Here is a 26,396-nt window from a genome sequence, read left to right as displayed (position 1 = left end):
AGAGCCTCCTCTCTCTTCTCCTCTCTCCTCGGTTAGAGCTCCTCCAGAGAGCCTCCTCTCTCCTCTCTCCTCTCTCCTCTCTCCTCTCTCCTCAGTTAGAGCTCCTCCAGAGAGCCTCCTCTCTCCTCTCTCCTCTCTCCTCTCTCCTCGGTTAGAGCTCCTCCAGAGAGCTTCCTCTCTCCTCTCTCCTCTCTCCTCTCTCCTCTCTCCTCAGTTAGAGCTCCTCCAGAGAGCTTCCTCTCTCCTCTCTCCTCTCTCCTCTCTCCTCTCTCCTCAGTTAGAGCTCCTCCAGAGAGCTTCCTCTCTCCTCTCTCCTCTCTCCTCTCTCCTCTCTCCTCAGTTAGAGCTCCTCCAGAGAGCTTCCTCTCTCCTCTCTCCTCTCTCCTCTCCTCTCTCCTCAGTTAGAGCTCCTCCAGAGAGCCTCCTCGATGCTCGATCCTCGGTCCTCGAAGTGCATTTAGAGAAATGAGATATCCTTCAACATGGCGTGCTGAAATTCATTTCCGGGTCAATACCGGAGGACCGAGGAGTCGAGGAGTCGAGGAAGAGAAATGAGATACGGCCATACGGCCATAGTGTTCACCTGGTTACGGAGAATCAACTCATGTTTATACAAGATTTATATATATTCTTTCGTTTTTGTGTTACTCTGTCAAAAGCGCTATTTAAGTGTCATGTATTATTATTATTATTATTATTATTATTTACAAACAACAACATTTAAAACAGCATTAACAACATATAGAGATATAGAATGACAGTAACACAAAGCGCTGACTGGTTACCTGCCACCACAGTGAGGTTCTGTTCGCTGTTGTTGCCATGGATACAGTGTGCCGCGGTGACCACCCATTGGCTGTTCACCAGAACTCCTCCACAGTGACCCCCTCCGTTCAACTGGACCAGAACCTGAGGAGAGATAAAGCTCTTCAGTTTCTGACAGACGGCAGGATCCATGTATCTGTGATCCTCTCCAGAATGGAAGTAGTCATCACATACAGAGCATCAGCTAGTTCCTAAATCATGCTTGTCATATGTCTATCTCCATAGAGGCTGAATCATCATGTTAAACACATAGCTATCATATCATTCTGAGTTTTTCTAAAATTCTCAAAATTCTGAGTTTTTCTAAAAATCAAAACTTCTGACTTTGTCTCAAAGCCTGCTAGTGAGCAGGCTCTCTGAACTCTATGTTACTCTCACGTTGGAAGAGGACATTCAGGATTAACAGCTGTATATATATATGAAGCGTTCAGCCTGTAGGGGGCGCTGGTCTCTGTTTACCTGCCAGGGACAGTCTCCGGGGGGGCACTGTCTCCCCCCCACCAGCCGGGTGTGACCCACTGAACTCTGATCTTGGACCAGTTCCTTCGGAGGAACCTGACCACAGGGGAACTCGACTGGAACAGAAACACAGAAGATATCGGTCAGAAAAGTTGGAATTATTTGAGAACATGTTGAATACCAAAACGTACATTTTATATCCAATAATCACAACATAAATATTTCAACTAATTGTTTTTTTATTTATAATGAATAGTAATAGTTATATTTCATAATTGTACTTATTTATCATGTATTTACTTTATACTAACCATATTGATTATTCTTTTTAAATAATTGCACTTTTGTATATGTATTTAATTATTTATTCCTCAATTAATAATACTTTTATAATTTTACCCGGTCCCAGATCAATTATTTGTTATTTAACAACAGGAAGTACTTTTAATTTCTCATCGTAACTTCTATTTCTATCAATCCAGACTCCGCTGCCCCCTGCTGTTGACGGACGTTACTGCACCTTCAGAAATGCTACACTAAGGTAGGTGTAACATTCACAGTAAATATATACGTATCTCTAAATAAGTGGTATTTTAGTATTTCTCTCACCCTGAGCGGCGCAGCTCCGCCCGTCTTCCCCCAGCTTGTATCCGTCGGCGCAGAAACACGTACGATGTTCAGCCGATCCGTCGCAGAACTGTTCGCAGTGTCCGTTCTGATAGAGACACTTCAGCGCGTCTTCTATCACTGCGGGGGGAAATACACATTAATGTATACTACCAATAAAATAACAATATATAAAGACGGGTAGGTAGCTAAACACATCAAACGTGTTCTTTACGAGAACTTTAGGAGAACTTTACGAAACAAAGTCGGTAGCTTTAGTCGTCATGATTCATCTCATATTAATTAATTGCAGGTTTGTGAGTTTACCTGTCTGGCACATTATGTGTACTTATACTACGAACAAAATAACAATATATAAAGATGAGTAGATATAGCTAAACCCACTTAACAAGAACTTTACGAAACAAACGTAACGTCGTTAGTCTTCACGATTTATCTCGTATTTATTAATTGCAGTTTTGTGACTTCATGTTTATTTGTAAGTTTACCCGTCTGGCAGTACTGTCCCTCGAAGCCCTCGCTGCAGTAACATTTGTACGAAGTTTCCATGTAGACGCACGTCCCGTTGTTACGACACGGGTTCACCAGGCAGGGGTCGCGACCTGCGGACAGAAAACATCGCAATAAATATGGTTATGATCGGGTAACTCTGAGAGGAGGTGGACGAACAGACTCTGATCCCTCCAGAGGATCAATAAGTCTTAATCTGCTCTTAGAAGTGATCAATAAATACCTGAATAGATCAATGTGCTGATGATTTATTCTGCTGGTTCAAGAAGTACAAACCACCTGAAGGACGGGATAGAGAAATACTCACGTTCGTACGTCAGCCAGAATTGTTTCTGCAACGATAAAAACATAGTTTATTAAACTTTACTGAACATAATAAAGACTTTTTCCATCTGTTTTCATACCAAAGAACTACAAAGAACACACACAAAACTACAAAATTAGACTCAAAACTACCAAGAAGAGTATATAGTAAATAACCAGAATCAAAGCGTAGGTTAGCGTAGCAAAATAATTACAACAAACATGTGTCTGAGGCAAACCAATATTTCTCTGTTTAACAAAGAACAACTTCATTACGGCAAATGAACTACTTCTGTGTAACCGTTGGTCGTTGGCTATCATTTGGATTAACTTGGTAGGAATATATCAAATAAAAATTTCCTAGAGTACGATAATACAGAGAGTTGGTCAAACCCCATATATCTAGTGAGCGTCTCACCGTCCTGTCCTCGTCCTCGAACACCTCCCTCGCCTCTTCGTAGGAACAGATTTCCTCGATGCACTCTCGCTCCAGGTTTCCCTGTTTCAGCTCCTCTAGGAAGCCGCTGTTGGCTCGACGCCATCTTTGAAGCACGACGTTTGCCTGCTGCCTCTCCAAAAACACTATTAAACATATTATTATTACATCCTGTCAGGACCTGCTGCCTCTCCAAAAACACTATTAAACATATTATTATTACATCCTGTCAGGACCTGCTGCCTCTCCAAAAACACTATTAAACATATTATTATTACATCCTGTCAGGACCTGCTGCCTCTCCAAAAACACTATTAAACATATTATTATTACATCCTGTCAGGACCTGCTGCCTCTCCAAAAACACTAAACATATTATTATGACATCCTGTCGGGACCTGCTGGCTTTCCAAAAACACTATTAAACATATTATTATTACATCCTGTCAGGACCTGCTGCCTCTCCAAAAACACTATTAAACATATTATTATTACATCCTGTCAGGACCTGCTGCCTCTCAACAAACACTACAGAACATTATATTATTATTAACTACTGGAAACACCTGGAAATAGCTGTTTAGCATCAGGTTAGCATCAGGTTAGCATCAGGTTAGCATCAGGTTAGCATCAGGTTAGCATCAGGTTAGCATCAGGTTAGCATCATAGAAGATTAATGAACGCTCCTCTGAGCCTCTGATGAAAGTTACGGCTAATATCTTCTGTTGGGAAGTCACTAATATGCACAAGTAGTTCACTGAGAGAGGCGACACCACCGGAAAGAGACTCGAAACGTTCAAAATAGGATAAAAAAAGGATGTTAAAATAGAGACATCCTTAAAGCTAACAAAAAAAACTGAAGACTACAAAAAAACAGAAAACTACGAAAAAACAGAAAACTACAAAAAAAAAGAAAACTACATAAAGAAGCAACAAAAGTTAAAACAACCAGAGATTCTTAAAAACATACCAAAAACAAACGTGAAAGAGATGAACATGTAATATAGAAACATAAAACTAGCAAATAGACGTCTGTTAAAATACTAAGAGACGCAGAACTACCAAAACAACTGAAAAAAGGCCAGTTGTTTTTTACGTTGACAAAAAGCTAAAATGCTAACATGCTAACACCACATCTATGTGTTACTGTCTGTCATGCTAACACCATGCTAACATGCTAACCTCCCCTCTGTATGTACCTGCCTGTCATGCTAACATGCTAACATGCTAACACCACATCTATGTGTTACTGTCTGTCATGCTAACACCATGCTAACATGCTAACCTCCCCTCTGTATGTACCTGCCTGTCATGCTAACATGCTAACATGCTACGGTGTGTTTCCTGTTTACCTGCAGCCTGAGAGAGGCCGATCAGCAGAAAGCAGACGCTCCTCTCAAACATCGTGATGTGTTCACTGTCTCCTCTAAAGGGCTTTTATCTCCACCAGGTCAGTGAACACACCTCCACCTGACCTTTGACCCTTTGCTATCTGCTGAAAACTCTGATGAAGTCTGATTTCTATAAATGCTACATGTAATGTATTATTATTATTATTATTTAAACTCATGTATTTATTTAGGATTTATTCCAGCTCCATGTGGTACACGTATCAGCAGCAGCACTACACGTATAAGTACACAAACTATAGAGTATTTTCTGCAGTAAAAGTGCATATTTTCTACAGGAATCATGAACTAACAGAGAGGCCCGATTACACAATAAGTAAATAATGCAGATGGAGGAGGAGCACGTGTTTATTTACTCATGAATCTGAGCTTTATATACTCCGTTTATTATCAGATAACTTTCTGCAAAGATCCTACAGTTTTTAGACAAAATGTGCTTTATTTCAGACGGACATTTGTACAAAAATCTGAAAGTTCTTAGTGACATATTAATTTCTACCTGTGTATACTTCAGCTCCTACAGAAGGCTCAGTTTCTACACATCATCAAACAGAGATATAATGAACTAAGTCTAATGTTCTTTCATTTGAAAGGAACAGAGAAACCCTGAATATTTTAATTTGTCTTTTTGTATTTTTACTCTAAAGATGGATTATTATTACGGTGCGTTCAGGGTCATGCTGTGGTTCCCCGGCGGTACGTTCAGGGTCACGCTGTGGTTCCCCGGCGGTACGTTCAGGGTCATGCTGTGGTTCCCCGGCGGTACGTTCAGGGTCATGCTGTGGTTCCCCGGCGGTACGTTCAGGGTCATGCTGTGGTTCCCCGGCGGTACGTTCAGGGTCACGCTGTGGTTCCCCTGCGTTGCGTTCAGGGTCACATTCTGGTTCCCCGGCGGTGCGTTTAGGGTCATGTTCTGGTTCTCTTGCGGTGCGTTCGGGGCCCTGGTGTGGTTGTGTATCCAGGGCAGGAAGTTGGACACGCGGGTGTAGATGCCGTAGTTCCCGGGCCGAGCACAGCCCCGCCCCCAGCTCACGATGCCCAATAGGAAGGTGGTCCGGTGGTACTGAGTGACCAATGGGCCGCCGCTGTCTCCTTTACACGAGTCCTGACGACCCTCGATGTAGCCGGCGCAGAACATGTTAGCCGTTAGCTTCACGCCGCTCTGCTCCTCGCACTGCTGCGTCCGGATCCTCGGCACCTGAAGTGAGGAACAGATTGATTTGTTTCCTTCATGGTATGCACAACTTAATATATATCAATTATTTACAAAACATGTCTCTATTTAGTTTATAGTGTTTAACACCATACCTGAAAAGGAGCAGGGAGAAGAAAATACTCTTATATTACCCGCCCCCTCTCTACAAAGAATTACAAAATAATAATAATAATAATAATAGTAATAGCCACCTTCAGGCGCCGCAGGACGTTAGAGGTCGGCCCGTTCTCCGCGCGCCGCCCCCAGCCGCTCACCGTGTGCTCGCTCACGGCCCACAGCTCGCGCTCTGCCAGCGAACGCGTGGGCAGGCAGGCGGGCACGGCGAACGCAGAGAAGATCACGGGCGACGATAGCTTTAACAGCGCAATGTCGTTATCCGCCGTGCGCTTCACGTAGCCCTCGTGCATCAAGATCTGAGACACCGAGATCAGCTGCTCCGTGCCCTCCGACACCGCCGTGTTGTGCTCGCCTGAAAACAACGAGAGGAACACGTTTTAATTCTCGTTTGTAAGCAGTAACATAACCTGCGAGTGCAGTGGAAACTATTTAACTGCCATAGCTAATTTCAGGAATTCAACACATAAAGCGGATGCAGAAACAATAACACACACTAACACAGATATTCAATACCACAGGGTACACTGCAGTTGACTCGACATAGAGGGGAAACAACACCTTTTCTTGAGTTGCCCAGTAGTTGAGAACTGCTGTAAACAATAATATAGCCTTTCTGACCTCACTTGACAAACTAGTAATGCTGTCGGAGGAAACACAAAGCAAGAACTGGTTCTGTTTTCTAGAACTGTAGATTTCTCAGGTGTTGGTATCAACCACTTTTTAGGGTTAGGGTCAGTAGTTCGTACCTGCGACCACTTTGAGGAACTGGACCTCGGTGTCCTCTATGCAGTGAGAGGCTGTGAGGATCCAGAAGGGTTTAAAGATCACTCCTCCACAGAACCCTTTCCCTTTGTACACCAGCAGAACCTGAGGAACAACAGGAACAGTATCTGATTAACGATGAACACTCAGAGCTTCTATCAGGACAGAAAACATGGATCTAATTCCCTGATTCTGTTTCTCTTGACTCAGTTTGACCTGTGTGTTATCAGGTGACCTTGAGGGTCTCCAACAGATTCTGGTTCTGACAGGTTACAGGGTTAAAGTCCAGTTGTGTAACTCTGGGATCCCCCCTGCTCAGAGAAAGACAGATTACAGGGTTAGCAGTAAATGGTGTACTGTCCCTTTAAGGCAACCTACCTGCCAGGGGCATTCCCCTTTCGGACAGTCTTCCCCCCCGACGATCCGAGCCCGGGGATCCTGCTCCGCCTTGTTTCCCCCGAGCAGAACCGGAACCATGCCGCACGCTATGGCCTCTGAGACGTCCAGAAAACACGTTGATTTGTTTCATAAAATAGCTGATATTATTCTGATCTTTAAAAAAACATCACATTTTGCATTAAAACTGTAGAGGTAAATATGGCGTCCCGCAGGGATCTACACTGGGGCCTCTGCTTACATTTTAAAATGTTGATGTTAAACGTCTACCTTTAGCGATGCAGTTCCGCCCGTCGTCATGCAGGAAGTATCCATCAGCACAGGAGCACTTCAGTCTTCGTCCTTCCTCATCTTCATCACAGAAATGCTCACAGCCTCCGTTCTGCAGCAGACAGGTGTCCAGCACCGAACTCCGCTCTGCAACACAGGTAAGAACAGTTTCATATTTCAGTTTCAGCCCCAAACAAATACAAACAAATCTGCTTAAACTTTCACATTTCATCCCGTAGCTGCACATCTTATTGTGTTTTTAATCGTGTGTTTCTCACCCAGCTCACAGGTGAGTCCGCTGAAGTTTGGGAGGCAGAAGCAGGTGAAGGAGGAACCCTGAGGAGAGCAGCTGCCTCCGTTCAGACACGGGCCAGAAACACACACCTCCGCTACTACACATAGGTAACACACACAGTTAACACAACAGGTAACACACAGGTAACACACAGGTAACACACACAGGTAACACAACAGGTAACACACAGGTAACACACAGGTAACACACAGGTAACACACACAGGTAACACAACAGGTAACACACAGGTAACACACAGGTAACACACACAGGTAACACACACAGGTAACACACAGGTAACACACAGGTAACACACACAGGTAACACAACAGGTAACACACAGGTAACACACACAGGTAACACAACAGGTAACACACAGGTAACACACAGGTAACACACACAGTTAACACAACAGGTAACACACAGGTAACACACACAGGTAACACAACAGGTAACACACAGGTAACACACAGGTAACACACACAGTAACACACACAGGTAACACAACAGGTAACACACAGGTAACACACAAGTAACACAACATGAAATAACATTTAACACACAGGTAACACGCAGGTAACACACACACACACACACACACACACACACACACACACACACACACACAGGTAACACACAGGTAACACACAGGTAACACACACACACACACACACACACACACACAGGTAACACACACACAGGTAACACACACACAGGTAACACACAGGTAACACACACACACACACACACACAGGTAACACACACACAGGTAACACACAGGTAACACACACACACACACACAGGTAACACACACACAGGTAACACACACACAGGTAACACACAGGTAACACACACACACACACACACACACACACAGGTAACACACAGGTAACACACACACACACACACACACACACACACACACACAGGTAACACACACACAGGTAACACACACACAGGTAACACACAGGTAACACACACACACACACACACACAGGTAACACACACACAGGTAACACACAGGTAACACACACACACACACACAGGTAACACACACACAGGTAACACACACACAGGTAACACACAGGTAACACACACACACACACACACACACACACAGGTAACACACACACAGGTAACACACAGGTAACACACACACAGGTAACACACAGGTAACACACACACACACACACACAGGTAACACACAGGTAACACACAGGTAACACACACACACACACACACAGGTAACACACACACAGGTAACACACAGGTAACACACACACAGGTAAAACACATTAAATAACAGGTGTTTTCTTACGGGTATACGTCCTCCAGAACTCGTCCTGAGACACAGAGAGGAGCAGAGTTAATGTTGATCACTAAATGTGAAGCGATGTGATCTGAGTGCGTTCTGACCGTGGCCTCGGTGTGTTCGAACACCTCCCTCGCCTCCTCGTAGGAGCACTGCTCCTCCAGACACTCTCTCTTCAGATCGCCCATCTGCAGCTCCTCCAGCCAGCCGGAGTTATACCTCCTGACCCGCAGCACACTGTGGGCGGGGGCTGGGTCCAGGAGCACTGAGGAGACATGAGTCAGCACTGAGGAGAAAGGAGTCAGCACCGAGGAGACATGAGTCAGCACTGAGGAGAAAGGAGTCAGCACCGAGGAGAAAGGAGTCAGCACCGAGGAGACATGAGTCAGCACCGAGGAGACATGAGTCAGCACTGAGGAGAAAGGAGTCAGCACCGAGGAGACATGAGTCAGCACCGAGGAGACATGAGTCAGCACTGAGGAGAAAGGAGTCAGCACCGAGGAGACATGAGTCAGCACTGAGGAGAAAGGAGTCAGCACCGAGGAGACATGAGTCAGCACTGAGGAGAAAGGAGTCAGCACCGAGGAGAAAGGAGTCAGCACCGAGGAGACATGAGTCAGCACCGAGGAGACATGAGTCAGCACCGAGGAGAAAGGAGTCAGCACCGAGGAGACATGAGTCAGCACTGAGGAGAAAGGAGTCAGCACCGAGGAGACATGAGTCAGCACTGAGGAGAAAGGAGTCAGCACCGAGGAGACATGAGTCAGCACTGAGGAGAAAGGAGTCAGCACCGAGGAAACATGAGTCAGCACTGAGGAGAAAGGAGTCAGCACCGAGGAGACATGAGTCAGCACTGAGGAGAAAGGAGTCAGCACCGAGGAGACATGAGTCAGCACTGAGGAGAAAGGAGTCAGCACCGAGGAGACATGAGTCAGCACTGAGGAGAAAGGAGTCAGCACCGAGGAGACATGAGTCAGCACCGAGGAGAAAGGAGTCAGCACCGAGGAGAAAGGAGTCAGCACCGAGGAGACATGAGTCAGCACCGAGGAGACATGAGTCAGCACCGAGGAGAAAGGAGTCAGCACCGAGGAGACATGAGTCAGCACTGAAGAGAAAGGAGTCAGCACCGAGGAGACATGAGTCAGCACTGAGGAGAAAGGAGTCAGCACCGAGGAGACATGAGTCAGCACTGAGGAGAAAGGAGTCAGCACCGAGGAGACATGAGTCAGCACTGAGGAGAAAGGAGTCAGCACCGAGGAGACATAAGTCAGCACTGAGGAGAAAGGAGTCAGCACCGAGGAGACATGAGTCAGCACTGAGGAGAAAGGAGTCAGCACCGAGGAGAAAGGAGTCAGCACCGAGGAGACATGAGTCAGCACTGAGGAGAAAGGAGTCAGCACAGAGGAGACATGAGTCAGCACTGAGGAGAAAGGAGTCAGCACCGAGGAGAAAGGAGTCAACACCGAGGAGACATGAGTCAGCACTGAGGAGAAAGGAGTCAGCACCGAGGAGACATGAGTCAGCACTGAGGAGAAAGGAGTCAGCACCGAGGAGACATGAGTCAGCACTGAGGAGAAAGGAGTCAGCACCGAGGAGACATGAGTCAGCACTGAGGAGAAAGGAGTCAGCACCGAGGAGACATGAGTCAGCACTGAGGAGAAAGGAGTCAGCACCGAGGAGACATGAGTCAGCACTGAGGAGAAAGGAGTCAGCACCGAGGAGACATGAGTCAGCACTGAGGAGAAAGGAGTCAGCACCGAGGAGAAAGGAGTCAGCACCGAGGAGACATGAGTCAGCACCGAGGAGACATGAGTCAGCACTGAGGAGAAAGGAGTCAGCACCGAGGAGACATGAGTCAGCACTGAGGAGAAAGGAGTCAGCACCGAGGAGACATGGGTCAGCACTGAGGAGAAAGGAGTCAGCACCGAGGAGAGATGAGTCAGCACTGAGGAGAAAGGAGTCAGCACCAAGGAGACGTGAGTCAGCACTGAGGAGAAAGGAGTCAGCACCGAGGAGACGTGAGTCAGCACTGAGGAGAAAGGAGTCAGCACCGAGGAGACATGAGTCAGCACTGAGGAGAAACGAGTCAGCACCGAGGAGACATGAGTCAGCACCGGGGAGAAAGGAGTCAGCACCGAGGAGACATGAGTCAGCACCGAGGAGAAAGGAGTCAGCACCGAGGAGAAAGGAGTCAGCACCGAGGAAACATGAATCAGCACCGAGGAGACATGAGTCAGCACCGAGGAGACATGAATCAGCACCGAGGAGACATGAGTCAGCACTGAGGAGAAAGGAGTCAGCACAGAGGAGACATGAGTCAGCACTGAGGAGAAAGGAGTCAGCACCGAGGAGACATGAGTCAGCACTGAGGAGAAAGGAGTCAGCACCGAGGAGAAAGGAGTGAGCACCGAGGAGACATGAATCAGCACCGAGGAGACATGAGTCAGCACCGAGGAGAAAGGAGTCAGAACCGAGGAGACATGAGTCAGCTCTATGAGAGGAGACATGAGACATCTCTATGAGAGGAGAGATGAGACATCTCTATGAGAGGAGACATGAGACATTTCTATGAGAGGAGACATGAGACATCTCTATCAGAGGAGACATGAGACATCTCTATCAGAGGAGACATGAGACATCTCTATCAGAGGAGACATGAGACATCTCTATGAGAGGAGACATGAGACATCTCTATGAGAGGAGACATGAGACATCTCTATCAGAGGAGACATGAGACATCTCTATGAGAGGAGACATGAGACATCTCTATGAGAGGAAACATGAGACATCTCTATCAGAGGAGACATGAGACATCTCTATCAGAGGAGACATGAGACATCTCTATCAGAGGAGACATGAGACATCTCTATCAGAGGAGACATGAGACATCTCTATCAGAGGAGACATGAGACATCTCTATCAGAGGAGACATGAGAAATCTCTGTGAGAGGAGACATGAGACATCTCTATCAGAGGAGACATGAGACATCTCTATCAGAAGAGACATGAGACATCTCTATGAGAGGAGACATGAGACATCTCTATCAGAGGAGACATGAGACATCTCTATGAGAGGAGACATGAGACATCTCTATCAGAGGAGACATGAGACATCTCTATGAGAGGAGACATGAGACATCTCTATGAGAGGAAACATGAGACATCTCTATCAGAGGAGACATGAGACATCTCTATCAGAGGAGACATGAGACATCTCTATGAGAGGAAACATGAGACATCTCTATCAGAGGAGACATGAGACATCTCTATCAGAGGAAACATGAGACATCTCTATCAGAGGAGACATGAGACATCTCTATGAGAGGAGACATGAGACATCTCTATGAGAGGAGACATGAGACATCTCTATGAGAGGAGACATGAGACATCTCTATCAGAGGAGACATGAGACACCTCTATGAGAGGAGACATGAGACATCTCTATGAGAGGAGACATGAGACATCTCTATCAGAGGAGACATGAGACTTCTCTATCAGAGGAGACATGAGACATCTCTATCAGAGGAGACATGAGACATCTCTATGAGAGCAGACATGAGACATCTCTGTGAGTCCTTTAAACCCTGATCAGGTCTGAAGCTAAAGAGATCTAACGTTTGGTTCTACGTCAGTAACTACGTCAGTAAATATGTCAGTAACTACGTCAGTAACTACGTCAGTAAATATGTCAGTAACTGCGTCAGTAAATACGTCAGTAACTGCGTCAGTAACTGCGTCAGTAAATATGTCAGTAACTGCGTCAGTAACTGCGTCAGTAAATACGCCAGTAACTGCGTCAGTAACTACGTCAATAACTACGTCAGTAAATACGTCAGTAACTGCATCAGTAACTACGTCAGTAACTGCGTCAGTAACTACGTCAGTAAATACGTCAGTAACTATGTCAGTAACTACGTCAGTAACTGCATCAGTAACTACGTCAGTAACTACGTCAGTAAATACGTCAGTAACTATGTCAGTAACTACGTCAGTAACTGCATCAGTAAATATGTCAGTAACTGCGTCAGTAAATACGCCAGTAACTGCGTCAGTAACTACGTCAATAACTACGTCAGTAAATACGTCAGTAACTGCGTCAGTAACTACGTCAGTAACTGCGTCAGTAAATACGTCAGTAACTGCGTCAGTAACTACGTCAGTAACTATGTCAGTAACTACGTCAGTAACTATTTCAGTAACTACGTCAGTAACTATGTCAGTAACTGCGTCAGTAACTACGTCAGTAAATACGTCAGTAACTGCGTCAGTAACTACGTCAGTAACTACGTCAGTAAATATGTCAGTAACTACGTCAGTAACTGTGTCAGTAACTATGTCAGTAACTGCCACAGTAAATGCGTCAGTAACTGAGTCAGTAACTACGTCAGTAAATACGTCAGTAACTGCGTCAGTAACTACGTCAGTAAATACGTCAGTAACTACGTCAGTAAATGCGTCAGTAACTGTGTCAGTAACTACGCCAGTAACTACGTCAGTAACTATGTCAGTAAATGCGTCAGTAACTACGTCAGTAAATACGTCAGTAACTGCGTCAGTAACTACGTCAGTAACTACGTCAGTAAATATGTCAGTAACTACGTCAGTAACTGTGTCAGTAACTATGTCAGTAACTGCCACAGTAAATGCGTCAGTAACTGAGTCAGTAACTACGTCAGTAAATACGTCAGTAACTGCGTCAGTAACTACGTCAGTAAATACGTCAGTAACTACGTCAGTAAATGCGTCAGTAACTGTGTCAGTAACTACGCCAGTAACTACGTCAGTAACTATGTCAGTAAATGCGTCAGTAACTACGTCAGTAAATACGTCAGTAACTACGTCAGTAAATACGTCAGTAACTACGTCAGTAAATGCGTCAGTAAATACGTCAGTAACTGCGTCGGTAACTACGTCAGTAACTGAGTCAGTAAATACGTCAGTAACTACGCCAGTAAATACGTCAGTAACTGCGTCAGTAACTACGTCAGTAACTATGTCAGTAAATACTTCTTTAACTACGTCAGTAACTGCGTCAGTAAATATGTCAGTAACTACATCAGTAACTACGTCAGTAAATATGTCAGTAACTACGTCAGTAACTGTGTCAGTAACTATGTCAGTAACTGCCACAGTAAATGCGTCAGTAACTGAGTCAGTAACTACGTCAGTAAATACGTATGTAACTGCGTCAGTAACTACGTCAGTAAATACGTCAGTAACTACGTCAGTAAATGCGTCAGTAACTGTGTCAGTAACTACGCCAGTAACTACGTCAGTAACTATGTCAGTAAATGCGTCAGTAACTACGTCAGTAAATGCGTCAGTAAATACGTCAGTAACTGCGTCAGTAAATACGTCAGTAACTGAGTCAGTAACTACGTCAGTAAATACGTCAGTAACTACGTCAGTAAATACGTCAGTAACTACGTCAGTAAATGCGTCAGTAAATACGTCAGTAACTGCGTCGGTAACTACGTCAGTAACTGAGTCAGTAACTGAGTCAGTAAATACGTCAGTAACTACGCCAGTAAATACGTCAGTAACTGCGTCAGTAACTACGTCAGTAACGATGTCAGTAAATACTTCTTTAACTACGTCAGTAACTGCGTCAGTAAATATGTCAGTAACTACATCAGTAACTACGTCAGTAACTGCGTCAGTAAATACGTCAGTAACTGCGTCAGTAAATACGTCAGTAACTGCGTCAGTAAATACGTCAGTATATACGCCAGTAACTGAGTCAGTAACTACGCCCGTAACTGAGTCAGTAAATACATCAGTAACTACGTCAGTAACTACATCAGTAAATACGTCAGTAACTACGTCAGTAAATACGCCAGTAACTGAGTCAGTAACTACGCCAGTAACTACGTCAGTAACTGAGTCAGTAACTACATCAGTAACTGCGTCAGTAAATACGTCAGTAACTGCGTCAGTAAATACGTCAGTAACTACGTCAGTAACTGCGTCATTAAATACGCCAGTAACTGAGTCAGTAACTGAGTCGGTAAATACGCCAGTAACTAAGTCAGTAAATACGCCAGTAACTACGTTAGTAACTGAGTCAATAAATACGCCAGTAACTACGTCAGTAAATACGTCAGTAACCACGTCAGTAACTGCGTCAGTAAATAAGTCAGTAACTACGTCAGTAACTACGTCAGTAACTGAGTCAGTAACTGCGCCAGTAACTGAGTCAGTAACTGCGTCAGTAAATAAGTCAGTAACTACGTCAGTAACTGAGTCAGTAACTGCGCCAGTAACTGAGTCAGTAACTACGCCAGTAACTACGTCAGTAACTGAGTCAGTAACTACGTCAGTAACTGCGTCAGTAAATACGTCAGTAACTGCGTCAGTAACTGAGTCAGTAAATACGCCAGTAACTACGTCAGAAAATACGCCAGTAACTATGTCAGTAACTGCGTCAGTAACTATGTCAGTAACTACGTCAGTAAATACATCAGTAACTAAGTCAGTAACTAAGTCAGTAAATATGTCAGTAACTACGTCAGTAACTGCGTCAGTAACTACGTCAGTAACTCCGTCAGTAACTACGTCAGTAACTGAGTCAGTAACTGAGTCAGTAACTGAGTCAGTAACTACGTCAGTAGCTGAGTCAGTAACTGCGTCAGTAAATATGTCAGTAACTGCGTCAGTAAATACGCCAGTAACTGTCAGTAACTACGTCAATAACTACGTCAGTAAATACGTCAGTAAATACGTCAGTAACTGCGTCAGTAACTACGTCAGTAACTGCGTCAGTAACTACGTCAGTAAATACGTCAGTAACTATGCCAGTAACTATGCCAGTAACTACGTCAGTAACTATGTCAGTAAATACGTCAGTAACTATGCCAGTAACTATGCCAGTAACTACGTCAGTAACTGCGTCAGTAAATACGTCAGTAAATATGTCAGTAAATACGTCAGTAAATATGTTAGTAACTGCGTCAGTAAATATGTCAGTAACTGCGTCAGTAAATACGCCAGTAACTGCGTCAGTAACTACGTCAATAACTACGTCAGTAAATACGTCAGTAACTGCGTCAGTAACTACGTCAGTAACTGCGTCAGTAAATACATCAGTAACTGCGTCAGTAACTACGTCAGTAACTATGTCAGTAACTACGTCAGTAACTACTTCAGTAACTATGTCAGTAACTACGTCAGTAACTATGTCAGTAACTTCGTCAGTAACTACGTCAGTAAATACGTCAGTAACTGCGTCAGTAACTACGTCAGTAACTGCGTCAGTAAATGAGTCAGTAACTAAGTCAGTAACTACGTCAGTAAATATGTCAGTAACTACGTCAGTAACTGCGTCAGTAACTATGTCAGTAACTGCGTCAGTAAATGCGTCAGTAACTACGTCAGTAACTGAGTCAGTAAATACGTCAGTAACTACGCCAGTAAATACGTCAGTAACTGCGTCAGTAACTACGTCAGTAACTACGTCAGTAACTATGTCAGTAAATACTTCTTTAACTAAGTCAGTAACTGCGTCAGTAACTACGTCAGTAACTGCACCAGTAACTGAGTCAGTAACTGAGTCAGTAACTGCGTCAGTAACTACGTCAGTAACTGAGTCAGTAACTGAGTCAGTAACTACGTCAGTAACTGAGTCAGTAAATACGCCAGTAACTACATCAGTAACTACGTCAGTAACTACGTCAGTAACTGAGTCAGTAACTACGTCAGTAACTGAGTCAGTAAATACGCCAGTAACTACATCAGTAACTGCGTCAGTAACTACGTCAGTAACTACATCAGTAACTACGTCAGTAACTACGTCAGTAACTGAGTCAGTAACTACGTCAGTAACTGAGTCAGTAAATACGCCAGTAACTGAGTCAGTAACTGAGTCAGTAAATACGCCAGTAACTACATCAGTAACTGCGTCAGTAACTACGTCAGTAACTGCGTCAGTAAATACGTCAGTAACTGAGTCAGTAACTGAGTCAGTAAATACGCCAGTAACTACATCAGTAACTACGTCAGTAACTACGTCAGTAACTGAGTCAGTAACTACGTCAGTAACTGAGTCAGTAAATACGCCAGTAACTGAGTCAGTAACTGCGTCAGTAAATACGTCAGTAACTATGTCAGTAACTGCGTCAGTAAATACGTCAGTAACTACGTCAGTAACTAGGTCAGTAACTGAGTCAGTAAATACGTCAGTAACTACGCCAGTAACTACGTCAGTAAATACGTCAGTAACTACGTCAGTAACTGAGTCAGTAAATACGTCAGTAACTACGCCAGTAACTGCGTCAGTAAATACGTCAGTAACTACGTCAGTAACTGCGTCAGTAAATGCGTCAGTAACTACGCCAGTAACTGAGTCAGTAACTACGCCAGTAACTACGTCAGTAACTGAGTCAGTAACTGCGTCAGTAACTACGTCAGTAACTGCGTCAGTAAATACGTCAGTAACTACGTCAGTAAATACGTCAGTAACTGCGTCAGTAAATACGTCAGTAACTACGCCAGTAACTACGTCAGTAACTGCGCCAGTAACTACGTCAGTAACTGCGTCAGTAACTACGTCAGTAACTGCGTCAGTAAATACGTCAGTAACTACGCCAGTAACTGCGTCAGTAAATACGTCAGTAACTGCGTCAGTAACTACGTCAGTAACTTCGTCAGTAACCGCGTCAGTAACTACGTCAGTAGCTATGTCAGTAACTACGTCAGTAACTACGTCAGTAACTATGTCAGTAACTACGTCAGTAACTACGTCAGTAAATATGTCAGTAACTACGTCAGTAACTGCGTCAGTAACTACGTCAGTAACTGCGTCAGTAACTACGTCAGTTAATGCGTCAGTAAATACGTCAGTTAATGCGTCAGTAACTACGTCAGTAACTATGTCAGCAACTGCGTCAGTAACTACGTCAGTAAATACTACAGTAACTGCATCAGTAACTACGTCACTAACTGCGTCAGTAACTACGTCAGTAAATATGTCAGTAACTGCGTCAGTAACTACGTCAGTAACTACGTCAGTAAATATGTCAGTAACTACGTCAGTAACTGCGTCAGTAACTACGTCAGTAACTACGTCAGTAAATATGTCAGTAACTACGTCAGTAACTGCGTCAGTAAATAATTCAGTAAATCACCTACTGGTGGATTTAGAAACAGAGGTTGCGTTAGCCGCCTTTAGCTTAGCGGATGTGACATGAAGTCATGTGACCGCGCTGCTTTACCTCCCAGCTGTACCTTGATGCTACCCATGCTAACAGGCTAAACCCCCCTTTACAGCACAGTATAAACACTGGAGTACTTCCTGTAATCAGAGTCTGACAGGTCGTCCTCACCTGAAGCCGCTCGGCAGCCGGAGACGCTGAAGACGAAGATGAGGAAGACTCTGAGCTTCATGGTTCATCAGACAGGAGCCTCTCTGTGGAGCTAATGGAGGTCCAGAGTCCACCCCCCCCCCCCCCAAACCCCATCGATCACATGTCCCAATGACAAAGACCACACAAGCTGCTGTTTGCCTTCAATACGTCACGAGATAACGAACATCAAACCAGTTCCGCTGATCACCTTTCAAATATATTCTTTCTTATTTCTAAATACAGTATTTAACTCCTCTGCATGATGAAGAATGATAAATATATTAATTTATATAATATTTATATTTGAAAGAACATAAATAAAAACATCAGCAGCATCAGTAACAGTTTAATTTTTGTACATGAAGAATAATCAACGTTATCACATCTCAGCGTCTCGGGTTACAAATCAACATCAAACTTAAATGTTAGTGCACTTTCATAGCATTAGCTCTAGCTTCTGGAACAAGGACAAACTATATTCAATGTGAGTAGCATCTAGAATAAGTAGGTGTTTAATCTGTAGCATTAGCTCCTTTTATAACGGCGTTCTGTTTTAATGTAGCTTTAGCCTCTGGAACTAGGACATACTATATTAAATCTGTGTAGCATTAGCTTTAGCTTCTGTTAGCCTCTCTGTCAGTAGTGGGCCATGACGCTCTCGATCCAGCCCAGGAAGTTGCTGACCCTGGAGTAGACCCCGTACAGGTTCCTGTTGGCGCACCCCTTCCCCCAGCTCACCACGCCCGTCAGGAACCAGGTCTTCTTGTAGCGGGTGACCAGGGGCCCGCCGCTGTCGCCCTCGCAGGCGTCGCTGCCGCCCGCCTTTAGCCCGGCACACAGCATGTTCTTAGTGATGGTCAGATTGCTGTGCAGACGGCACTCCTGCAGAGGGACTCTCGGGAGAACCAGACGCTGAAGAACTCCGGCTGCCGGACCTCGTTGAGCCACTCGACCCCATCCTGACACCGTGGACTCTCTGACGCTGGCCAGAGTCCGGCTGAAGGACGAATTCCTGGCAGGCAGACAGACGGGCACCACATGGGGTCCTAGCTTCACGGGCCTCTGCAGCTTCAGCAGCGCAATGTCACTGTCAGAGCTCGACTTGTTGTAGGCGCGGTGGATCACGACCTTCACAACGCGCCGCCGCTGCTCCGTGCGCTCCTCCACGTTCAGGTCATGCTCACCTGCACGGAAACAACACCGTTAGTTTACCTGTGGTTCCTATCGATCTCTGAGAAACAACACCGTTAGTTTACCTGTGGTTCCTATCGATCTCTGAGAAACAACACCGTTAGTTTACCTGTGGTTCCTATCGATCTCTGAGAAACAACACCGTTAGTTTACCTGTGGTTCCTATCGATCTCTGAGAAACAACACCGTTAGTTTACCTGTGGTTCCTATCGATCTCTGAGAAACAACACCGTTAGTTTACCTGTGGTTCCTATCGATCTAACACACCACTACAGAAACACCACTGGTACAGATCACTTTTCATTCGGGCACAAAGACAGAATTCGGCATACGACAGAATGAAAAGACATAGAATATGTAAATAAAGGTAGAGGACTAAGAACCGGTCTTACCGACGGTGACGTTGAAGACGTGGGCCTGTTTCCTCCAGACGCAGTGAGCTGCCGTTAACACCCAGCGGTTAGAGAGGACGATCGCTCCACAGGTGAAGACGTTACGCTCCGTCAGCAGCGCCTGAGAGGAGACAGTTAGACACTCGGGACATGAGATACCACAGTCTTAGTCTGAAAGTTATTATATAATCGTACCTGCCAGGGACACTGTCCTTTGGGGCAGTTCTTCCCGTTGATCACCCTGGGGCTGAAGAACCACTGAGGTCGTCCACAGGCCACCTCGTCTGATCGGAGACACAAAGACACGTTAATGTAAACACAAACTAATCCCTGCCCAGGGTTTGTATCAACACTGGGTTTCAATTAAGGATATCTAAGTAACGAAGGTGATTTCAGAACCCAAAGACCAAGATGGTGACTACCTAAACTGGACCCCCACTAGAGAACGTATTATCTTTACAAATATACAGCGTTTTTCTCTCCAGAAGTCTGAATTAGCCAAAGACCAAGATGGTTGTTGGACGTCAACATCTTGGTCCAAAAAAAGAAGCAGTTGACAAATAAAAACCAAGATGGAAACGACCAAGATGATAACGGCCAAAGATAGACCTCCACTAGAGACTGTCTTTAAACTAAGAGCTGTTGCTTCCAGAAGTCTGAAGTAACAGACCTTGGGGTTCGCAGCTGCTGTTGTCCGGATGCAGTCGGTACCCCGGAGCGCAGAAACACACCGTGGATCGATCCGGAAACTCTTTACAGAAATGTTCACAGCCTCCGTTCCTGTAGCGGCAGCCATTGGACGTCTGACGGACTGTGGAGAGAAAGAGGAAACAGGAAGACGTTCAGATGATACCAACACTGGAGATCGATTGTTGCTCAGAGACTTCCTGACTCACAGACCATAATAACCTGAGAGCCTCCAGCAGCATCCTCTGGACCCAAAGCGTGCTCTAACAGAGAATCTGAACTGCTACCATCTAATGGAGATCACTAAGGTCTGCCTGAAGCATCCTCTATGCTCCAGTCAGTCTGAAGCATCCTCTGTGCTCCAGACAGCCTGAAGCATCCTCTGTGCTCCAGACAGCCTGAAACATCCTCTGTGCTCCAGACAGTCTGAAGCATCCTCTATGCTCCAGACAGACTGAAGCATCCTTTGTGCTCCAGACAGCCTGAAACATCCTCTGTGCTCCAGACAGTCTGAAGCATCCTCTATGCTCCAGACAGACTGAAGCATCCTCTGTGCTCCAGACAGACTGAAGCATCCTCTGTGCTCCAGACAGCCTGAAGCATCCTCTGTGCTCCAGTCAGTCTGAAGCATCCTTTGTGCTCCAGACAGTCTGAAGCATCCTCTATGCTCCAGACAGACTGAAGCATCCTCTGTGCTCCAGCCAGACTGAAGCATCCTCTGTGCCCCAGACAGCCTGAAGCATCCTCTGTGCTCCAGACAGACTGAAGCATCCTCTGTGCTCCAGACAGCCTGAAGCATCCTCTGTGCTCCAGACAGCCTGAAGCATCCTCTGTGCTCCAGTCAGTCTGAAGCATCCTTTGTGCTCCAGACAGTCTGAAGCATCCTCTATGCTCCAGACAGACTGAAGCATCCTCTGTGCTCCAGACAGCCTGAAGCATCCTCTGTGCTCCAGTCAGTCTGAAGCATCCTCTGTGCTCCAGACAGCCTGAAGAATCCTCTGTGCTCCAGACAGCCTGAAGCATCCTCTGTGCTCCAGCCTGAAGCATCCTCTCTGCTCCAGACAGCCTGAAGCATCCTCTGTGCTCCAGACAGTCTGAAGCATCCTCTATGCTCCAGACTGCCTGAAGCATCCTCTGTGCTCCAGTCAGTCTGAAGCATCCTCTATGCTCCAGACAGACTGAAGCATCCTCTGTGCTCCAGACAGACTGAAGCATCCTCTGTGCTCCAGACAGCCTGAAGAATCCTCTGTGCTCCAGACAGCCTGAAGCATCCTCTGTGCTCCAGACAGCCTGAAGCATCCTCTGTGCTCCAGCCTGAAGCATCCTCTGTGCTCCAGACAGCCTGAAGCATCCTCTGTGCTCCAGTCAGCCTGAAGAATCCTCTTTGCTCCAGACAGACTGAAGCATCCTCTCTGCTCCAGACAGACTGAAGCATCCTCTCTGCTCCAGACAGCCTGAAGCATCCTCTGTGCTCCAGACAGACTGAAGCATCCTCTGTGCTCCAGTCAGCCTGAAGAATCCTCTTTGCTCCAGACAGTCTGAAGCATCCTCTGTGCTCCAGACAGCCTGAAGCATCCTCTGTGCTCCAGACAGACTGAAGCATCCTCTGTGCTCCAGTCAGACTGAAGCATCCTCTGTGCTCCAGACAGTCTGAAGCATCCTCTGTGCTCCAGACAGACTGAAGCATCCTCTGTGCTCCAGTCAGTCTGAAGCATCCTCTGTGCTCCAGACAGTCTGAAGCATCCTCTGTGCTCCAGACAGACTGAAGCATCCTCTGTGCTCCAGACAGTCTGAAGCATCCTCTGTGCTCCAGCTTGAAGCATCCTCTGTGCTCCAGCCAGCCTGAAGCATCCTCTGTGCTCCAGACAGTCTGAAGCATCCTCTGTGCTCCAGACAGTCTGAAGCATCCTCTGTGCTCCAGCTTGAAGCATCCTCTGTGCTCCAGTCAGTCTGAAGCATCCTCTGTGCTCCAGACAGTCTGAAGCATCCTCTGTGCTCCAGACAGTCTGAAGCATCCTCTTTGCTCCAGTCAGTCTGAAGCATCCTCTGTGCTCCAGCCTGAAGCATCCTCTGTGCTCCAGACAGCCTGAAGCATCCTCTGTGCTCCAGTCAGCCTGAAGCATCCTCTGTGCTCCAGACAGTCTGAAGCATCCTCTGTGCTCCAGACAGCCTGAAGCATCCTCTGTGCTCCAGCCTGAAGCATCCTCTATGCTCCAGTCAGTCTGAAGCATCCTCTGTGCTCCAGACAGCCTGAAGCATCCTCTGTGCTCCAGACAGCCTGAAGCATCCTCTGTGCTCCAGACAGTCTGAAGCATCCTCTGTGCTCCAGACAGCCTGAAGCATCCTCTGTGCTCCAGACAGTCTGAAGCATCCTCTGTGCTCCAGACAGTCTGAAGCATCCTCTTTGCTCCAGACAGTCTGAAGCATCCTCTGTGCTCCAGTCTGAAGCATCCTCTGTGCTCCAGCCTGAAGCATCCTCTGTGCTCCAGCCTGAAGCATCCTCTGTGCTCCAGTCAGCCTGAAGCATCCTCTGTGCTCCAGCCTGAAGCATCCTCTGTGCTCCAGTCAGCCTGAAGCATCCTCTATGCTCCAGACAGTCTGAAGCATCCTCTATGCTCCAGACAGACTGAAGCATCCTCTGTGCTCCAGACAGTCTGAAGCATCCTCTGTGCTCCAGCCTGAAGCATCCTCTGTGCTCCAGTCAGCCTGAAGCATCCTCTATGCTCCAGACAGTCTGAAGCATCCTCTATGCTCCAGACAGACTGAAGCATCCTCTATGCTCCAGACAGTCTGAAGCATCCTCTGTGCTCCAGACAGCCTGAAGCATCCTCTATGCTCCAGTCAGTCTGAAGCATTTCAGGCTTCATTTGACTATTAAAGTATTGTCGTTATCGTATCGTACGGATATACCTTTGTCGCAGTGGTGACCGTGGAACTTGGGCAGACATTTGCAGCTGTAGGAGTCGAGGTGACGAGTGCAGGAGGCGCCGTTCTTACAGGGCGACGACTGGCAGTGATCCACCGCTGCAGACAGGAAGTACAGGGACAGGAAGTACAGTTTCAGGGACAGGAAGTACAAGGACAGGAAGTACAGGGACAGGAAGTACAGTTTCAGGGACAGGAAGTACAGGGACATGAAGTACAGGGGCAGGAAGTACAGTTTCAGGGACAGGAAGTACAGGGACATGAAGTACAGGACTTCAGGGACAGGAAATACAGGGCTTCAGGGACAGGAAGTACAGGACTTCAGGGAAAGGAAGTATAGTTTCAGGGACAGGAAGTACAGGACTTCAGTGAGTAACAGTGACCCGAAGTACATTATTACCCGACCTGTGTAGCGCCTCCAGAAAGCTTCCTGCGTAGAGAAAGAAACATCGTTAGCGTCTGTTAACGAGATGAAAAGATCGTAAAGTTAGCGACATAAAAACATTGTAAAGTTAGCATCGGAAACTTAACGAGATAAAAACATCGTAAAGTCAGCGTCAGAAACTTAACGAGATAAATGTGAAGTCATCGTGTTCTCACCAGCTGTTGCGGCAGAGCGTAGATTTCCTTCGCCTCTTCGTACGAACATTTCTCTTCGTAACACTCGCGCTCCACGTTGCTGCGCCGCAGCTCCTCGAACAAATAGTTAGCACGCCGCGCACGGTGCAGGAAGACGCTAGCCTCGGGGCGGCTAACAAACACACCGCCTTTATTACAAACACAGAAGAAGAGGAGGTGGACTGAAGGGTTAGGATCTAAACCAATAACATGCTTTTATTGTGGTAGTTGGTACGTGAGCCTTATGTTCCTGTTTGTCAATTGTGACATTATTTATTTTTTTCTTACATTTGTGTAATATTTAGCTGTTTTGTTCGGACGTTACTTTTTGAATCTGTTGTCCGCTTGGGCGCCCTTTTCACGGATGGGTCTAGCTAGCTTTTACTCTAATATGACGACAATTCAGATATCTTATGCTAAGCTAACAATAGTGCTAATGCTGGAACATTAAACCTGACCTTTGTTTCAACAGGAACTCCGAACAGCTCGATGTTTACGTGAGCTAACATGCTAACGTAGCTCAAAGCAGCAGCAGCAGCAGAGGAGAGAGGATTTACAAGAAGAAGAAGAAGAAGAAGAAGACTGACCTCCAGGGAGCCCAGTGCATGCTGGGATAGCAACGATGAGGAGGAAGAAGAGTCGGCTGGTGTCTGAGCGGACGGACGCCATGTTTGATCTGATCAAAGGTCAGAAAAACAGAAACGCTCCGAGAGCCTCTGAGCACACGAGTCCTGAAGTACTCTGAAACCCCCACTCTTTATATTCAGCTTTTCTCCTGATGTTTCACGTTCATTTTACTTTATTTAAAGAAGGATAAATGGACACTTTAAACATGTCTTTCAAACAAAAGAAGATTACATTATATTTAGACAGACAGCTAATTCTAATTTTCAAAATAAAATCCCCTAAATAACCACCTTAGTGTTCAGATGCACAGTGGGGCAAAAAAGTATTTAGTCAGCCACCAATTGAGCAAGTTCTCCCACTTCAAAAGATGAGAGAGGCCTGTAATGTTGATCCTCGGTATACCTCAACTATGAGAGACAGAATGAGAAGAAAAAAATCCAGAAAATCACATTGTCTGATTTTTAAAGAATTTATTTGTAAATAAGGTGTAAAATAAGTATTTGGTCAATAACAAACAAACAAGATGTCTGTCTCTCACAGACCTGAAACTTCTTCTTTCAGAGCCCCCTCTGTCCTCCACTTGTTAACTCTATTAATGGAACCTGTTTGAACTCGTTATCAGAATAAAAGACACCTGTCCACAACCTCAAACAGTCACACTCCAAACTCCACTATGGCCAAGACCAGAGAGCTGTCAAAGGACACCAGAAACTAAATGGTAGACCTGCACCAGGCTGGGAAGACTGAATCTGCAATAGGTAAGCAGCTTGGTGTGAAGAAATCAACTGTGGGAGCAATTATTAGAAAATGGAAGACATACAAGACCACTGATAATCTCCCTCCATCGGGGGCTCCACGCAAGATCTCACCCCGTGGGGTCAGAATGAGAAACAAGAACGGTGAGCAAAGATCCCTGAACCACACGGGGGGACCTAGTCCATGACCTGCAGAGAGCTGGGACCAAAGTAACAAAGGCTACCATCAGTAACACACTACGCCGCCAGGGACTCAGATCCTGCAGTGCCAGACGTGTCCCCCTGCTTAAGCCAGAACATGTCCAGGCCCGTCTGAAGTTTGCTAGAGAGCATTTAGATGATCCAGAAGAGGATTGGGAGAATGTCATATGGTCAGATGAAACCAAAATAGAACTTTTTGGTAAAAACTCAACTAGACGTGTTTGGAGGAGAAAGAATGCTGAGTTGCATCCAAAGAACACCTTCTGTGAAACATGGGGGGGGGGGACATCATGCTTTGGGGCTGTTGTTCTGCAAAGGGACCAGGACCACTGATCCGTGTAAAGGAAAGAATGAATGGGGCCATGGATCGTGAGATTTTGAGTGACAACCTCCTTCCATCAGCAAGGGCATTGAAGATGAAACGTGGCTGGGTCTTTCAGCATGACGATGATCCCAAACACACCGCCCGGGCAACGAAGGAGTGGCTTCGTAAGAAGCATTTCAAGGTCCTGGAGGGGCCTAGCCAGTCTCCAGATCTCAACCCCATAGAAAATCTTTGGAGGGAGTTGAAAGTCCGTGTTGCCTAGCGACAGCCCCAAAACATCACTGCTCTAGAGGAGGTCTGCATGGAGGAATGGGTCAAAATACCAGCAACAGTGAAAACCTTGTGAAGACTTACAGAAAGCGTTTATAACAAAGTATTGAGATGAACTTTTGTTTTT

At 45.9% G+C, this 26,396-nt stretch overlaps 3 protein-coding genes across 5 annotated transcripts in view; all 3 read right to left on the bottom strand.

Moving 5' to 3' along the window:
- Nucleotides 1-4,651, bottom strand: part of f10 (coagulation factor X) — a 21,959-nt gene extending 17,308 nt beyond the window's left edge. The window contains exons 1-7 of the mRNA XM_079672786.1: nt 4,513-4,651; nt 3,143-3,306; nt 2,729-2,753; nt 2,400-2,513; nt 1,894-2,031; nt 1,285-1,400; nt 786-909 (exon numbers count right to left, since the gene is read on the bottom strand). Coding sequence (XP_079528912.1) covers nt 786-909; nt 1,285-1,400; nt 1,894-2,031; nt 2,400-2,513; nt 2,729-2,753; nt 3,143-3,306; nt 4,513-4,564 — 733 coding nt within the window. The 5' untranslated portion in view covers nt 4,565-4,651. The remainder of the gene's footprint in view (nt 1-785; nt 910-1,284; nt 1,401-1,893; nt 2,032-2,399; nt 2,514-2,728; nt 2,754-3,142; nt 3,307-4,512) is intronic.
- A 248-nt stretch (nt 4,652-4,899) lies between these two features.
- On the bottom strand, nt 4,900-18,374 carry LOC307034069 (coagulation factor VII-like). 3 transcript variants are annotated; one of them, XM_079672790.1, is made up of 9 exons: nt 18,258-18,374; nt 9,042-9,202; nt 8,944-8,968; nt 7,609-7,722; nt 7,331-7,477; nt 7,043-7,158; nt 6,649-6,769; nt 5,977-6,254; nt 4,900-5,767 (listed from the first exon to the last, which is right to left on the bottom strand). In XM_079672790.1, exons 1-9 carry the CDS (start codon nt 18,316-18,318, stop codon nt 5,228-5,230), a joined length of 1,563 nt encoding a protein of 520 aa, XP_079528916.1. In that variant the 5' UTR covers nt 18,319-18,374; the 3' UTR covers nt 4,900-5,227. The 3 variants fall into 3 exon arrangements, with proteins under 3 accessions (XP_079528916.1, XP_079528915.1, XP_079528914.1); XM_079672789.1 differs by having other exon boundaries at nt 9,042-9,223; nt 18,258-18,372; XM_079672788.1 differs by having other exon boundaries at nt 9,042-9,265; nt 18,258-18,339.
- Nucleotides 18,375-18,608: 234 nt separating this feature from the next.
- f7l (coagulation factor VII, like) lies at nt 18,609-24,834 on the bottom strand. The gene is made up of 8 exons (XM_079673252.1): nt 24,679-24,834; nt 24,074-24,240; nt 23,879-23,903; nt 23,459-23,572; nt 20,532-20,672; nt 20,057-20,145; nt 19,862-19,982; nt 18,609-19,462 (listed from the first exon to the last, which is right to left on the bottom strand). Exons 1-8 carry the CDS (start codon nt 24,758-24,760, stop codon nt 18,915-18,917), a joined length of 1,287 nt encoding a protein of 428 aa, XP_079529378.1. The 5' UTR covers nt 24,761-24,834; the 3' UTR covers nt 18,609-18,914.
- Nucleotides 24,835-26,396: the final 1,562 nt, after the last annotated feature.

Source organism: Notothenia rossii, assembly GCF_949606895.1.
Source record: "Notothenia rossii genome assembly, chromosome: 3".
Classification (NCBI taxonomy): Eukaryota; Metazoa; Chordata; class Actinopteri; order Perciformes; family Nototheniidae; genus Notothenia; species Notothenia rossii.
The sequence above is the reverse complement of the archived record's forward strand: the minus strand, read 5'-3'. Positions and strand labels throughout refer to the sequence as shown.